This window comes from Pocillopora damicornis, chromosome 11, assembly GCF_964200805.1.
Source record: "Pocillopora damicornis chromosome 11, jaPocDami1.2, whole genome shotgun sequence".
NCBI classification, from domain to species: Eukaryota; Metazoa; Cnidaria; class Anthozoa; order Scleractinia; family Pocilloporidae; genus Pocillopora; species Pocillopora damicornis.
Window position 1 is genome coordinate 17,718,206 of NC_142680.1, and position 17,829 is coordinate 17,736,034.

General features: G+C 37.2%; 2 protein-coding genes across 2 annotated transcripts in view; both read left to right on the forward strand.

Annotated features, from left to right (window-relative positions):
• The window catches only part of LOC149037896 (melanocyte-stimulating hormone receptor-like), a 100,802-nt gene that overhangs the window by 69,346 nt on the left and 13,627 nt on the right, over positions 1-17,829 (forward strand). The gene's annotated exons all lie outside the window — the stretch shown is intronic.
• LOC149037903 (melanocyte-stimulating hormone receptor-like) lies at positions 6,278-8,653 on the forward strand. The gene has a single exon (XM_089186541.1). It carries the CDS (start codon positions 7,299-7,301, stop codon positions 8,244-8,246), a length of 948 nt encoding a protein of 315 aa, XP_089042667.1. The 5' UTR covers positions 6,278-7,298; the 3' UTR covers positions 8,247-8,653.

Below are 17,829 nucleotides of genomic sequence, written 5' to 3' on the forward strand. Positions count from 1 at the left end.
ATATTTAAAACCTGAAAAAGCGAAGGGTTATTAGTTAGCCTTTCAAGCATTGCTCTTTTAATCAAAAAGCTGTGTCTTATTAGCTCCGTAGCAAATTTACCCGGCTCGGGGAGACCGAAAAAGCTGTCTATGGAACTTTCAAAGACCAAGAGATGCGTAGGAATGACGGGAAGACGAGCGCGAAGATTCGGAAGAAGCTGGCAAAACGCGGAATTCTCGTTAGTCGTCCACGGCGCGAAGATCGCGAGAACAGCAAGGCTGGACTCTCTTGCTTGGAAAGTAAGTTTTCGAATCTTCTCTCGCACCATCCAAACTTCCCGCGTTAAGGGCGGAATTCAAATTTGTTCCTGTGTGAATGTATTCTGCGAAAACTAAAGAAACATTTAGATATCATATTGGCCAAAACGTGTACTGTTCGTATAAGTCAAAAGCGATGCGGAAAATTTACTATTACAGCAGCATCTGATGACATTGATCAGAACAGGCTTATGTTTCGTCGAATTGTCATTCGAACTTTCGCACGAGAACAAAAATCAAACAAACAAAAATTAACATTTCGCTTGCGTTACTTTTGCACAATACTGTAGTAACGGTTACCACACATCAGGATAATTAAGCATTATCAACTGAGGTGATAAGGTAAATTAGTCACCTTAAAGGAGTTTTAAAGCTGACGTTTCCAGCCGTAGCCCCTCGTCAGGGGGAAGGGCTAAAGCTCGAAACGTCAGCTTTAAAACTCGTTATGGGTGACCAATTTACGTCATCAACTCAGTTGAAAATATTAAATTACCCTGTTATACTCTCCCACCAACGCAGCACCACAGTTTCTTTAGAAACTTACCCCCGTTGCCATATACCGATCGATTTCAGCTCTTCTGCGAGATCGAGTGACTGTAATTTAAAGACAAAGGCAACGTATGGGAAGAGTTTATGAACACAATCAGCTGTCCTATATACGTATACATGGCACCCTGTTGAAAAATGACCAAATTCTAATTTTCAAAAACACTTCATTTTATCTTATTGTATTTTACTAGGAAGGGCATAAAATAGCGCGCTCTTGAAGACTGGAATTTCCTCTGTTAAAACACTTTTAAAGCAACCACCACAATAAATTTCTCTGTTAGAAGCGAGTACATTTCACATTTAAAAGAAAAGGGACCAATAGAGAATGAGACTAAAGAAATTAAGAAGGATGGAGAAATGAAAAAAAAATCTAAATGACTTTTTAATAATGAGCAAACTGGTTTGGTTAAGTAATATTTCACACCTAGCGCTGTTCCTTTTATCAACCAAATCGGATGGGAAAAGAAGTGGGTGTTTTTCAATAACCAAACATTGTTTTTACGTTGCGTTGTTAAAATCATTTAGATTAATTGTCAAATGTATAATTTTTTTCGGGATTATGACGGTTTTCAATTAATTTAGGGACTGTTTTTCTTGTGGCATGAACATTTTGCTTGAGTTTTATTTAAGCAGATAAAGCCAGTTTGTGCTTTGCACGAAAGTCCGTCTCCACATGACTGATATTTCTTCTGGGAAATAAGTAATTCGCTTTCTGCATTCATTAGTACAGTATGGAATCTTTTTCGATTTGGAACTGATGCGAGCTTTATAACTAGCTTTGTATCATGTGGATTTTCTATGTTGACAATGGTGGCCATAAGCGTGGATAAACTTCTCGCCTTGTCGTTGAGGCTGAGATACAGAGAAATTGTAACATTAAAGCCAATGTATATCATCACAGCTATTTTTTGGATAACATCCATTCTTGCTCCATAATTTTTCTATTCTGTCATTCTCAGTTATCTCTTTCATTTCGTACACAAAGATTTTGCGCACTCTCAGTCGTAATCAGGTTCAAGTACAAGATCATATTCAACAACAGTCGAGCCAAACAACTGCACTGAACATGGCAAGATACAGGGAGGCAGTGTGCAGTGCACTGTGGGTGCAGTTAGCATTAGTTGTTTGTTATGCACCAAGTTTAACATTGTCGACACTTGCGATCATCTGGAAGACTTATTCATTACATTTACTCGTCACTTCTGGAATAATGACTCTTTCAGTGCGTTTTAAAGTCCACCTTAAACCCGTTCCTATACCGCTGGAAGATTAGTGAAGTGAGACAAACAGTGAAGCAGACAATCAGACAAGTACTTTGCTGTCCAGGAAGGTAAATCTTTTCACCTGGGACAGTTTATAGTTTTTTATAAAACTAGAGCCATAAGTGCAATTGAAACGGACATGCTAGCTATCGGTGGAGATATGAATAATTTGTATCTTCATTATGATTACTTGGTTTCCAAGTCACTTCATGCTGAGGAAATCGGGGTAATCAAGTTCTGTTGGAGCATTTCTACTCGAGAGCAGACTTAGATTAACTCACATGGGTTTTAAGACCACGCTCAACCAATGTGTTTTGCGCGTCATTGTTTATTTTATCTGGGAACTCGAAACTTTTTCAACGAAAAAGTAGCTTTTGTCAATATTTTCATAGAAAAAAAATAGAAAAAGGGTAAGATTGCCCATAGCACAATTAAACCACTACTTTGAAAGAGGTATATTGACTACGTTTTCCGTCTGTGGAACAGTAGAAAAGACAAAATAGAAGAGCTTGTAAGACGGACAAACAGCTACAATCTGCACATTCGATGTACCACGATGCATTCAATATTCACGGCTGCAATATAAGACTCAGAATTCATATTCTTGGACATAAAGGTGTACGAAAGCGAGAGTTTTAATGGGGTATCGACTCTTACATCCAAACGCACTACGAGGAGACGGGTGCCTTCGAATAAGTGAATTTTCATCCGTGTCAGGCCAAAGGAAAAGGATTCGTGAGAGGAGAGACACAGTGCCTCTTATGAGAAGATTCATCATGCTCCATGTTAAATAAATCATACAGTGTTTCAAATACGCTCATAAAAACAGAGAATCTAAAAAAGGGAAAGCTTTAAGAAATGTATCTCTAAATTTGATTTCACCGGGAGAGACAGGTCACTCGAAAACCTATTTGGGTTAGGATTGCGACCGATTGAAAACGTCTAAAGGTCACCCAGGTGCCGAGGGGTGCTATCTGTTTGACTTTCCTCCGATATGCTGTATGGCAGGGCCTTTGCGAACTCGCTGCTGTTTTCTTGCCAGATCCTAAGGCTGTGTTCTTCCAATTGAATGTTTTTAAGTTGATCTAATGAGCTATACAATAAAAACGTGTTATTGTGGACTGAAAAAGGCTGAAACAGTGTTTCAGCCTTGAAAGAGAAATGGTTAATAGCGAATGAGAGATATTGTAGAAGTTAGGAAAGTTAAGAAAGATAAAAATTAAATGGACGATGTGTTTACTTTATATTTTTCACCTGCTGCAGTTCCTAAGCGTCCTTGTCAGACGCGAAAGGAAGAAAGAGTAAATTTATAGATGTTTTTCAATAACAAGACATCAATGAGACATTGATTGAAATTTTTAGGAATCTAAGTCCAGCTAATAATTTTGAATAATTTTATATGTTCGGAGATTTTAGCGGCTGTGACTTTTATCTGAGAGGTATTTTCATTTAATATGCAAAGATTGCGGTAGAATTTTTTGTTATGCCATTGGAGATCATTAATGTTTTGCGGAAATAAATGTCTTTCCGATTCCAGATGCGTGAAATTCTATAATTTATTATAAGCACTCAGAGAATCTAGTTGAATCTATGGAAGATTTTGGAGAATCATATGGTTTTCAATACAAAACTGAAAGGGGGTCAGTCGTTGTCAACAGAGTAGAACGGGGGAACTAAAGAATGAGGGTTCTATTGTTTATGTAGTCTTAAAAACGTGGAAAATTGACCGTCGCAGTTTCTAAGAATAGATGGCTTTCTTTTGATAATAGATCGTTTGTCCGAAAGAAACGTTGAACGGCAAAAAAAAATAAGATAGAATTGACACATATTGAACATATTAAAAGGAAATTTCGAAACGAGTGGTCGGTACACACCACGTTATATTGCAGGAGAAAAAGAAATACGGAATTTTTATTGTAGGATATTTTCTCGTGTTATTATATGTTTGCAAAAGAAGCGAGACGTTTAGTTAAATGATTTTCGTTTAAATTTGTAATTAAAATTTCTTTTCAAATAATTGTGACTGCTATGAAAGGTCCCTATTTGCCGATCATTAAAAAGCCCAAAATAATTTTTTTGAGTGAATCAACAACAGAAAGATGGAAATTCCGAAAAAAAAAAGTAATAATTTTTTGAGTATTCCAATATTTTGACATTTGAATAGGCATGTCCGCTATCTAGTAATTTACTTCAATATATGAATCAAACTTTCGATGCATTTTGGCGATTCGTTACCATATATCGATCAATTTTGGCTTTGCAGCGTTTGCAAAAGAAACTTCGTTTGTTTAAATTTAAGAGAATGTCTCTGTAAGAGCGGTCCGGTCGATTTTGCTTGAGACACGGATTTCGCTCGTTTCTCGTGTGTTGTAAGATATTCATGTATCTATACTAAAACCACAATCAGTTTGATCGGATCTCTTTATTTTTCAGAGTTTTACGGAAATTAAATTTCACTCGAGCGAAGGCTTGTCGTGACACTTTTCAAGACTTTAATTTCATACAACTTTGGAGGACAATTTACAAAAAACTACGGAACTCAGCAAAAAAACAAATATCACAGCCATGTATATTAACTCTATCTTATCTATCGAGGCGACTTTCGTAAACATCACGTGTCAATCAAGGAAACAGGAAGACTTGAATGACACCTTATCGGTTCGCCTAAATCACACACGCCAAAACCGATCAAATTCAAGGTAAATTTTTGAAAAAGTGAGGCGTTCTTAACTGATCCAACTAACATAGCTAGGAAGTAAGTGCCATAGAACAGGTAACTACAGAAAAGAACTTTCCGGCCCGACCTTTACGAGAACTTTATAACTCCGTGAACTTACCTAATTTTTGGTAATCTCCAAGTTTGGCCGCCATTTTGAGGGACTTGTCAACATGAAGCGTAACCGATATAAATCAAGCAGGTAGATAAAAAACCGTCAGAAATACATACGAAAGCAATTCGAATGAACTTTACTTTCAATTTAAGCGGCAAAATTTGAAATTGTTCGTTAAACTTACCATCCCCATGCGACCATTTATTCCAACAATTCAAACACTACAACTTTCTGAATTCCCCTCGTCGATTCCACCGCAAGAAATAACCTGTGCCATCCAAGCTTCGACTCGAATGTGAAGTACGAATCAAGTAACATAACTGCTTCATCTTCGCGGCAATATCACGCTGGTATTTTGATTTTCTGATCGACAAGAACGGTGATCAGGAATCGATCGGTTTGTTTACCTCATAAACGTGACCGCTGACCAGCTGCTGAGTGAAAACAGCACGGTTCAGTGGCGAGGGGCGGGGTGAGGGGTGGGTGCAGGAAGATTATCAGAAGATTTTTGGGAACATTCGAACATATGCATTAAAGTATCATGATAAACATTAGGATTCTCAGTCTTAATGCGAAGGCATGCTTCGTGTTTAGGCGAACCGATAAGGTGTTATTCAAGTCTTCCTGTTTCCTTGATTGACACGTGATGTTTACGAAAGTCGCCTCGATAGATAAGGTAGAGTTAATATACATGGCTGTGATATTTGTTTTTTGCTGAGTTCCGTAGTTTTTTGTAAATTGTCCTCCAAAGTTGTATGAAATTAAAGTCTTGAAAAGTGTCACGACAAGCCTTCGCTCGAGTGAAATTTAATTTCCGTAAAACTCTGAAAAATAAAGAGATCCGTTTTAACTGATTGTGGTTTTAGTATAGGTACATGCATATCTTACAACACACGAGAAACGAGCGAAATCCGTGTCTCAAGCAAAATCGACCGGACAGCTCTTACAGAGACACTCTCTTAAATTTAAACAAACGAAGGCAATGTAAGAAAATAATTCAACATCCCAACCAGCTGCCGTTCGAATGAGACTGAGAGAAATTAAAGAGGTTGGAATAATGAATAAATATTGAAATGGCTTTCTAAGTGTGCGATAGTTTAGTTAGGTAACGTTTTGCACCTGTCATGGTTCCTTTTATAAATTCTGATCAGATGCGACAAGAAGAGAAAATAATCGCAGGATATTTTCAAATAACGAAACGAAACGTCGAACATTTTTTTTTTTAATTTTCTTGATATCTACGGCCAAACACTAATTTTAAGCAGTCAGTTAATTGTGTTCGGAATAATAACTGTTTTGAGTTTATTTTAAGAATATTTTTTCGCGTGGCATGAACATTTTGCGGGAGTTTTATTTTTGCGGATGGAGACAATTCGTGCTTTGTGGGAAAAAATCATCTCAGTCCCTATATGACTGACCGTCTCGTCAGCCTGAGGGTGGATATTCAACTGAAAGGACAGAAAGGAAGGAAGGAAGGAAATAGATAATTTGCATTTTTTATTATTTCCTTTTCTTCTTTTTGTTTTTGTTTTTCAATATTCCAACTTCTGTATAGTTTTACAAAGGGAAGGTAAAAAGCTGGTAGGCTATTAGTCGATATATGTTCCGATTAAGTCGAAAAACACAGAATGTGCTCTGGAGGAAGTAAAAAGCCGGTGGGCTGTCGATAGATGCTCCGAGTAAGTCCTAAAACAAAGAATGTGCTCTGGATACTTGCAATTGATTCCCTTTTGTAGTTTCTAATTTGGCTGAAAATAACAAACTTTCGCAATGTTTTATTCAACGCGTTTTTTCAGCAGGGAACGTAATTTTGCGGATCGCCAAATATCCTCGAAATCAATTTAGATTTACCGTTCCGGGGCATTTTTTATATATTCATCTACAGAAAAGTTTGTATGTTTTGTTTTGTTTTATTATTATTATTATTATTATTATTATTATTATTATTTTTATTTTATTTGTTTTTATTTGTTTTTATTTTTATTTTATTGTGGAACTAACGGTTGTCCTTAACCTTAAAATTTTTACCAGCTCTTATTTAAAATGCGTTCTTGCATGAAATCTATCGACCAGATGGACACCATAAGGGGTTGGGAGGTTGATTGATGCAAGGCGCATCCTCCAAATTTCAAGAAAGGTCTATATGTATTGTTAATTAATTGTCTCGACTGTCAGTTCGTTCAACCAATTTAATATAAGTTGGATGCATTGAGGAGGTTTTTAGCGTGGATGATATAGAGAAAAATAAGATTTCACTGTTTCTTGGCTAGGTGGTTGCTGTGAAGAAGTATTATCCCGTGTTCCCAGCAGTTCCAAAAAACCGTAGCGAAAGGAGGAAAACCGTTCTAAGAGCTGCACCATGATTGCAACGACAAACTCAACAGAGGGTGGAACACAGACGGAAACCTATGAACTATCGCGATGCTCCTCCTTCTTGTTAGTTGGGTTACCACAACAATCGATTTCTTTCTCAGTAGTTAACATTTTCCTCTCCATCACAGCATTTCTTGGGAATTTTCTAATTCTTGTTGCCCTCAACAAGGAATCTTCCCTCCATCCACCGTCCAAACTCTTGTATCGTTGTCTGGCAACAACTGATCTGTTGGTTGGTCTTTTTATCCAGCCTCTCGCTGTTACTTATTGGATGTCCGTGGTTCACAAACACTGGAGTCTTTGTCGACACGCAAGGGACGCAATCTACATATCAACCTGTGCATTATGTGGAGTGTCTTTGTTTACGTTGACGGCCATAAGCGTGGACAGACTTCTCGCTCTGTTGTTGGGAATAAGATACAGACAAATAGCAACTTTAAAGCGCACATACATCATTACAGCTACGTTTTGGATCTTATCCGTCGCCGCTGGATCAATTTCCATTTCACACTCTCGAATAATCCGTTGGTTTAGTATTATAGTTATAGCGTTATGCTCAGTTATCTCAATTGCCTCGTACACAAAGATATTTCGCACTCTTAGACATCATCAGGCTCAAGTACAAGATCATGTTCAACAACAACCGAGCCAAGAAACTGCTCTGAACATGGAAAGATACAGGAAGGCACTAAGCAGTGCACTGTGGGTGCAGTTAGCATTGGCTGTTTGTTATGTACCAAAATTTATAATACTGGTTGTTATCAATCATAGCAAAACTTATTCTTCTCGTTTAGTCGTTATTGATGCAATTGCATCCATTTTAGTATATTTTAACTCCACTTTGAACCCGTTCCTTTACTGCTGGAGAATCAGAGAAGTGAGACAAGCAGTAAAGCAGACAATCCAACAAGCACTTTGCTTTCCATCGACTTAGATATATTTTCTTGGAGTTGTCAGACCTGTATAGATCAGGCGTAATTTGAAGGGAAAGAAAAAAGAAGATAGAATCGTACAAACACGACTTTTCAGCATCTTTGGTGTTAAAGATGCTTTGGTGTTTGCCTATTTAAGCTAACAGATATCAAATCAAAACACAGTACCATTATTTAGAATTCTAACCGCGTTGGCAAAAAGACAAATTGAAAGGCAGAATTAATATCAGTCAGACGTCAGAGGTGCTATTTGTTTGACTTTCCTCCTATATAGTGTATGGCAGGGCCTCTGCAAACTCGCTGCTCATTTTCTCGCCAAATCCTAAGGCTGTCTGCTGCTCATTCCAAGTTTTTAAAATCGATCTAGTAAGCCATATAATAACAACGCGCTATTGTGATCTAAACTGCTCCTAATTGTAGAAGTTAGGAAGTTAATAAAGATGAAAATTGGATGGACGGTTTGTTGGTTTATTTACTTTATATTTTTCAACTGTTGCAGTTCTTTTGCGTCCTTGTCAGACGCGAAAAGAAGAGAAAAAACTTGTAGACGTTTTTCAATAACGAGACAGCAATGCGACATTGTTTGAAATTACTAGGAATCTAGGTCCGCTGAATAATTTTGAATAATTCTCTATGTTAGGTTATTATAACGGTTGAGACTTTTATCTCGGAAATATTTGCTTGTAATATATCAAGATTGCGGGTGGAGTTTTAGTTACTCAATTGGAGATCATTTATGCCTTTCGGGAACAAATGTCTCTCCGATTCCAGATGCCTGAAGTTTAAAAATGCATGCTCTAATGTTTGCCTATTTATGCTAATAAAAACCAAATAGAAACACAGTACAATTGTTTAGTATTCTGACCCCGTCGGCAAAAAGACAAACTGAAAGGCAGAATTAATATCACCCAGATGCCAAGAGATGCTATTCAAGGACCATGTTTTTAGACTTTGCGATTCATCCAAATATTTGACAACTTTGAGCTCAAATATCTCCCCTTGCCAGAAAGTTACAACACTAATCTTGAAATCCCTTTATAATTCATCATTTCATCGCTGAAAAAATTTTAAAAATCTTTTGAGCACCACCGTATTTTTGTCTTGGATACCTTTTAAAATCTGCGCCAGTGACAAGTTTCTCTCAACTACACCTGTCACACAATTCTTGCTCAAGGCGATCACTTGACAAAATATAACCTACATTTTTTTTAGCTCTTTATTTAAGATGATTGATCAAGAAAGATAAAAATGTGAAAAACTTTCGAGATTTTATGTAGGAATGGAAAATTTCACATTGAAAGAGATGAATGTTGGCGAAAAATCGATGAGAAAATCGTAGCGTTTCTTTCTTCTGTCGTTTTTTACTTCAAAGATTTGCTAAAAAACAGGAAAAAGGGCTTTTGTACGGCACAAAAAATTCATTAGTCTATAATTTGATTGTTTATCATCATCATTGCTCATTTTAGGTGATTTTAAAGTCACATGCTGCGTGTTGATTGATATTACTACAAGTACCAGTGTGCTCCAACTTCGGCTTTTACAGACGAGAAATTCTGCGCTCATGGATTAATTTTCAGCCGTCATTTAAATGCACTCGGAATTATTACTGTTTTGAATTAATTTCAAGACTGTTTTTCGTGTGGCATGAATATTTTGCGGGAGTTTATTTTATGCGGATGAATACAATTTGTGCTTTTTAGGCAAAAAAGTAAGTCCGTCTCTACATGACTGACAGTTTCATCACTGAAACATCAGCCTGAGGGCGCATGTTTAACTGAAGAGACAGAAAGGAAGGAAGGAAGGAAAGAAACAATTCAAATTTTATTATTTCCTTCTTCCATCTTCTCTATAGTTTTACAAAGAGAAGGTAAGCAACTGGTCGGCGATAAGTCGATATATGTTTCCGGTAAGTTTGAAAACAAAGAATGCGCTCTGGATACTCGCAATTGTTTCACTTTTGTAGTTTCTCATTGAACTGAAGATAACAGACTTTCCCAATATTTTATTGAAAGCGATTTTTCAGTGGTAATGTCATTTTTCGGATCGACAAATATCCTCAAAATCAATTTACGTATACTGTTTGGGGCCAATTCCTATTTTTTTCTTTTTTTTTTTTTTAGCTATAAAGAGGTTTTTTCAAAAACAACATATATTAACAGATCCTTGAAATTTTTTTCAGCTCTTATTTAAAACGCGTTCTTGAACGAAATTTATCAGCCGGTGGGACACCTTTTGAGGGGTTTATTGATGCAAATCATACCCTGAAAATCCAAGATAGATGTATGTGTATAAATATCCAATTGCCTCGACGGACAGTTCGTTCAACCAATTTAGGACGAGTAGGATGCATTGAAGAAGTTTTTAGAGCTGATAATATAAAGAATTATAGCATTTTATTGTTTCATGGCTAGGTGGTTGCTGCGAAGAAGTATTCGTCCGTGTTGCCAGCAGTTCCAAAAATCCATAGCGAAAGGAGGAAAACCGTTTTAAGAGCTGCACCATGATTGCGACGACAAACTCAACAGAGGGTGGAACACAGACAGAAGCACATGAATTATTGCCATGTTCCTCCACCTGTGTAGTTGGGATTCAACAACAATCGATTTCTTTCTCAGCAGTTAACATTTTCCTCTCCATCACAGCATTTCTTGGGAATTTTCTAATCCTTGCTGCCCTTAACAAGGAATCTTACCTTCATCCACCGTCCAAACTGTTGTATCGTTGTCTGGCAACAACTGATCTTTTGGTTGGTCTTGTTACTCAGCCTCTCGCTGCTACTTATTGGATGTCAAGCTATGCATTAGGTGGGGTGTCTTTGTTGACATTGACGGCCTTAAGCATGGACAGACTTCTCGCTCTGTTGTTAGGAATAAGATACAGACAAATAGTAACTTTAAAGCGCACGTGTATAATTACAGCTACTTTTTGGATTTTTTCCGTCGCCGCTGCCTCATTTTCCTTTTTGCATACTCGAATAAGCTTTTGGTATGGTATTGTGGTCAACTTTCATGCTCAGTAATCTCAATCGCTTCCTACACAAACATATTTCGCACTCTTAGGCATCATCAGGCTCAAATACAAGATCATGTTCAACAACAGTCGAGCCTAACAACTGCACTAAACATGGCAAGATACAGTAAGGAAGTGAGCCGTTTGTTATGTACCAAAAGTTATAGTGTTGCTTGTGCTCACTTATAGAAAAACTTATTCTTCACATGTAGTCGTTATGGATGCAATAACAACAATTTTAACATATTTTAAATCCACTTTGAACCCATTTCTTTTCTGCTGGAAAGTCAAAGAAGTAAGACAAGCAGTAAAGTAGACAATCCGACGAGCAGTTTGCTTTCCATAAACTTAGATATATTTTCTAGGAATCGTTAATCAGGCGTAATTTGAAGGGAAATAGAAAAGAACATCCAATGAAACAAACACGATTTACAGCATCTGCTGTGGTTTAGATGCTTTGGTATTTGCCTAATTATACTAATAAATATCAGATAAAAACACAGTACCATTGTTTGGCAATCTCACCCGTCAGCAAACAAGAAAAATTGAAAGAGAGAATTAACATAACCCAGATGCCGAGAGGCGCTTTCTGTTTGGCAAGGCCTCTGCGAACTCGCTGCTTGTTTTCTCGCCAAATTCTGAAACTGTCTTCTGCTTATTCTATGTTTTTAAATTTGATCTAATAAGCCATATAATAGTACCGCACTATTGTAGACTAAACTACTCCCGATTATAAGCGCACGATTTATGAGAATTGAACGAAACGAACTGTTATAGATGGGAATGTTTCAGCCTTGAAAGAGAGAAGGTAAATAGTGAATGGGAGATGTTTTTGAAGTTAGGAAAGTTAATAAAGATAAAAATTGGATGAACGGTGTGTTGGTTTAATTGCTTTTATATTTTTTACCTTTAGTGTAGTTCCTTCGCGTCCTTGTCAGACGCGAAAGAAAGAGAAAATAACTTGTAGATGTTTTCAACAACGTGAGATCAATGAGGTATGTTTAAAACTGCTAGGAATCTAAGTCCACCAAATATTTTTGAATAATTTTATCTGTTTGGAGATTTTAACGGTTGTGATTTGTATCTAAGAAGTATTTCTGTGTAATATGCAAAGATTGCGGTGGAAGTTTTTGTCATCCAATTGGAGATCATTTATGCTTTGCGGGAACAAATGTTTCTCCGATTCCAGATGCGTGAAATTCTAAAATTTATTCTAAGAACTAAGAGAATCAAGTAGAACCCGAGGAAGATAGATTTTGGGGGATCATATGGTTTCCAATGCGGAACGGAGAGGGTCAGTCGTCGCTAACAGAGTACAACGGGGAGACTAAAGAATAAGGAGTCTACTGTATATGTAGTTGGGAAATTGATCGTCGCAGTTTCTAACAATAGATGGCTTTCTTTTGACGATAGATCGTTTGTCCGAAAGAAACTTTGAAGGGTAAGAAAAAAATAGATAGAATTGACACATATTAAATATATTAAAAGAAAAATTCGAAACGAATGGTCGGTACACACCATATTCTTTTGCAGGAGGTAAAGAAATACGGAATTTAATTATAGGATATTTTCTCTTGTTATTATATGTAATATATTATGTTACATTATATGTATATTAAAAGAAGCGAGACCTTAAGTCAAATATTTCTCATTTAAATTTCGAATTAAACTTTCGTGTTTGATAATTCTGACTGCAATAAATAGTCCCTATTTTCCGATCACTTGAAAGACCAAAACAATTTTTTTCTGAGTGACGCAAAAACTAAAAAATACATGTTTAAAAAAAAAAAAATAATAATGATAGTAACAATTTCTTGACTATTCCAATATTTTGACATTTTAATTGGCATGTAAATTGATCCATATATGGATCAATTTTGGCTTCTCAGCTTTCACGATCGAGTAACCTTAAATTTAAAAATCGAAGACGATGTAAGAAACAACGAAACGAAAGGTTAAACATTTTTTTTTTCAAATTTCTTGACATCTGCGGCCATCGATTTTCAGTTGTCAGTTAGATGTGTTCGGAATTATGACTGTTTTCAATTTATTTCAAGATTGTTTCCGTGTGACATAAACAATTTGTGAGAGTTTCATTTTTGCGGATGGAGACAATTTGCGCTTTGTAGGAAAAAAATCATGTCCTTCTCTGTATGACTGACAGTTTCATCAGTGAAACATCAGCCTGAGGGCGGATGCTCTACTGGAAGGACAGAGAGGAATGAAGGAATGAAGGAAGGAAGGAAGGAAGGAAGGAAGGAAGGAAGTATTTTGAATTTTTACTATTTCCTTTTTCCATTATCTCTATAGTTCTACACAGAGGAGGTACAGAGCTGATAGACGATTAGTCGATAGATGTGTCGAGTAAGTCAGAAAACAAAGAATGCGCTCTGGATACTTGCAATTGACCTTTGCAATGTTTTATTGAAGGCAAATTTTCCACGAGAACGTAGTTTTGCGGATCGACGAGTATCCTGAAAATCAATCTAAGTATGCCGTTTTGGGCAAATGCCTTCTTTTTTCTTTATCTACAGAGGTTTACTTTTTAAAATATTAAACGGACAGAGGCCTGTATCTTTAAATTTTTTTTAAGAACTCTTATTTAAAATGCGATCTTCAATGAGATTAATTTAGAGGAACACCTTATGGGGTTTATTGATGCAAGTTACACCCTCCAAATTTCAAGAAAGTTGTATATGTATTGTCACGTAATAGTCTCGACGGACAGTTCGTTCAATCAATTTAAAAAGAGTAGGATGTATTGAGGAAACTTCTGATGTTCATAGTCAATACAAAAAAAAAAGAAGATTAAATTGTTTTTTGGGCCGGTGGTTGCTGTGATGAAGAATTATTCCTTGTTGCTAGCAGGTCCTAAAAACAGTAACGAAAGGAGGAAGACCGTTTTAAGAGCTGCACAATGATTGCGACGGCAAATTCCACAGAGGGTGGAACACAGACGGAAACATATGAAGTATTCCAATGCTCTCTCTCCTTTTTTTGCTGGGTTACGACAACAGTCAATGTATTTTCTGAGCAGTTAACATTTTCCTCTCCATCACAGTATTTCTTGGGAATTCCTTCCTCCTCGTTGCCCTAAACAAGGAATTTTTGTTTCATCCGCCGTTCAAACTCTTGTATCGTCGTCTGGCAACATCCACTCTCTTTGTTGGTCTTGTTAGCCAGCCTCTCCACGCTACTTGTTACATGTCTTTGGTTCACGAACACTGGAATCTTTGTCGATACTCAAGGGGCGTAGTCTTCATATCAAGCTTTGCATTATGTTCAGTTTCATCACGGTTGATGTTGACAGCCATAGGCGTGGACATACTTCTAGCTCTGTTTTTGGGGATAAGACAGAGACAAATAGCGACTTTAAAGCGTTCATGTATCGTTACAGCTACTTTTTGGATTTTACCCATCGCCGCTGGATCATTTTCCATTTCACATACTTAAATAACCATTATTTTGATATAGCATTATGTGAGGTTCTCAACTGGGGTTAACTTATAGCCATAAAACCGCAAAAAAAATTTGACTATTAAGAATAAAAATTGTCAAATTACTTAACCGTTAGTCGTATAAAATTTTAACCTCGAAAATTATAATCTGGTAACAACTCATAGAATTATGTTAATCGGTCGCCGTAACACGGCCAACATTTTAACCTTTAGCCGTAAAAGCCATAACCCCATTGAAAACCTCATACTATTACAGTGAAAATTGCTCGAATTTCGAGAATTCAGATAATGTTGACGTCAATACTAAATTAAACGGGAAGCAAGGTTGTCAAGCTTGCAATGTTTTGCTATTTTTCGAAGACAAGGAAGAACCTCAGCCATAGGAAATGTTATCATTCAAATTATTGCTCGGTGTTACTGCTCTCTGGTTGCAAGTTTCTTGCAATTGTCTGGGGAAAAGAGGAAACAAAAATGTTAAAGAGCGCAAATTGCCGTTGGCAGTTTTCAGGAGAGTGCCTTGCAGATGCACGGATCCTACAACGTAATTGTAGTCCAGTCCATTTCCCCCACCTCTCTCCACTTCCTGTTTCATTTTTAGATGCCAAAATCCATCATTAGTTATGAAAGTGTGACGTGCCAAACCGAAATACAGTCACTCAGTATTTTAACAATTTTGGCTTCGATCATGCAAATCACTCCCGCTAGAAAAGGAAAAGTTCACGAAGACAATGAGTCGATTGTCACATAAATATAGCTAATCGTTGCAAGAGAGAAACTTACTTAGGTTGTACTGTGATAGATCTTGTGGTGAATATCAAATATTTCAAAGGGGTAAACAATAAAGCCTGAAGTTAGCTATTCACAAAAGAATAACATTTTTCATATTTCATGTTTGATTACATCAGGAGTAATAATTGTGTGATGTAAAAAACCGAAATACTGTGTACTTAATGATTGAGTGGTGAGGCCGGACGGAAAAAAATTTGGTCATGATCTATGGACCGAGGGCAACGAGGTCCTTGCTTCATAGCCTACGAGTAGCCGTACTCTCCCCCGATGGGGAAACGGAAGCGAGGGAACGTCTACGCAAACCTTACACTAATCGTGTTCCGTCACTCTAATTTATGTAAAATAATGTTACTTGATAATATTTTTTTTGCGAAGTGACACGTGTTAGCGTAAGTGTAATCATTTTTCATTTTTTCAGGTAAATTTGCAATTTAGCGTCCGGGTTCAAATTTATACTTTGCTTTAAGGATGTAGGAAAAGATTATGATCGTTTTTTTGGGTGTAGAGTTAGAAGAGGACGATGTTTGATTAACATTGCGCTCACGAAACTGGATTTCAACGTCCTTGCAGTTTCTGCTTGCATTTGTAAATAGTGCCACGGCCGTCGAAAAGAGTTGGATCATTTGCCACAGAATCTCAAAGATTTCAAAGATTTCTTCAAGAGATAGTTACGCTGCAAACGTGAAAAAAAGAGCGAATCTTTACTCAGTTGAAAGAATCGCTGCAAGAAACAATTAGCTTTAATTTAGCTTCACAGCACCGTTCGCAAAGAGACCGAAAGTTGAGGGCGGACAATCCTCTTGGCCTAAGTACATTAAGATAGTGCAATTGGTCTTCTGTGATAGTTTTAACGGGCGACACAATAAATATAGTGACCACTTTCTTCAATAGAGAAGAGGCGACTGATTACTAGCGCTACTTGATACAATAAAGATTTTTCATAGCCAGTTGGTAACGAAACGGAGACATCGAAAAACATAACAATTGCTTTCTGCTGTTCTCCTTCAAATGTCTCTATCCTAACCGTCGCGCAAACTCTCCTTAAAACCTCGTCGTAGATCGCTGTTATCTGAAAAGTTGACCGTGAAAACATTTTGTTCACCTGCTTGTTTGTTAATATGAAAATTAATTACCAATCAGAATTGAGGAAAGAATCGACAAAAGGGGTTAACCAATAAAACATAATTATATATTTTCCTGCAAAAGGGTGACGTGAAGGAACACGATTGGCGTCAGGTTTGCGTAGACGTTGCCTCGCCTCCGTTTCACCTTGGCGGGGGAGGGTACGGCTACACGTAGGCTACTTGCTTCATGACCGAGAGCCAAATATTTTCTCGTCCGGCCCCACCGTATTCGGTCAATAGGCATTTTATAGAACGGCATACATGCACATAAAAATGATGTAATAAAAAGTTTTCGTTTTCATTTCGATTAACCCAGAGAAGGGAAGGGAATAAGCTAAAACACAAGGGATCTGGATACCCAAAACACTGTGACAGCGGAAGTTCGGAAGTTTGGGAAGAGTGATTCATTCATTTTGTTGTTTCATTTTTAAAATATCAGCCGCATCGTCAACATCTCGGTAAGTGCGATTGAAAATCTTTTCTAGTCACTCGGTTTTTATCAGCTTTAGTTATATAATAACTGTAGAGAGGTAAGGCTTTTACTGATGGCAAAGCCTAGTAGCTGTTTTTCCGAGCTTTGTGTCTGCAAGATGTAGTTACGTCTCGTTTCGAGCGTTAGCCCTTCACTAAAGCGGCTTATGGCGCGATTCAATAGCCACCACAGTGAAAAAGAATTCGTTCTACGGTGACTTGTTAATCTCTGTGGCTTTATACCGTTTAAGTTATTCTCATTAACTAATGTTATTAAGTATCGTTCAATTTGAGAAATTGATGATCATAAAACTAAAATCAGACGTCTATTTATGTTGTGGACTGTCCTTCGCTGAAGGAAATCCGTGGTGCTTCATTACGTGGTTTTCCGTTGGCTATGGTCTACTCTAGCTATTAACTTGACTTTTTTTAGGAAGGTTGAACGAACGATTCAGAGATCGCGCTAGATCCGAATTCTACTTCTACAGAAGCGTTTCGGGGTCGAGATACCTTTCACGTAAATCTTTGGACACTAGCGAAATGTTCTAAGGTACATATTTTTCGAAGGGCCGTCACCTGTTTCCTTTTCTGTTAAAATGCAGAGTCTCGCATAAGAAGATAATTCACGACGCTCCGCGCTCACGAAGAGAGATGTTTTAATTTTCTGTTATTACATGTATAGTACTAAGCGTACTTTTTCCGTTGAACGAATGCTTCGTATCTCCACCGTTAAA

What these genes read in the sequence shown, in the direction of transcription:
- LOC149037903 (XM_089186541.1), top strand. Translation starts at nt 7,299, where the DNA reads ATGATTGCAACGACAAACTCAACAGAGGGTGGAACACAGACGGAAACC.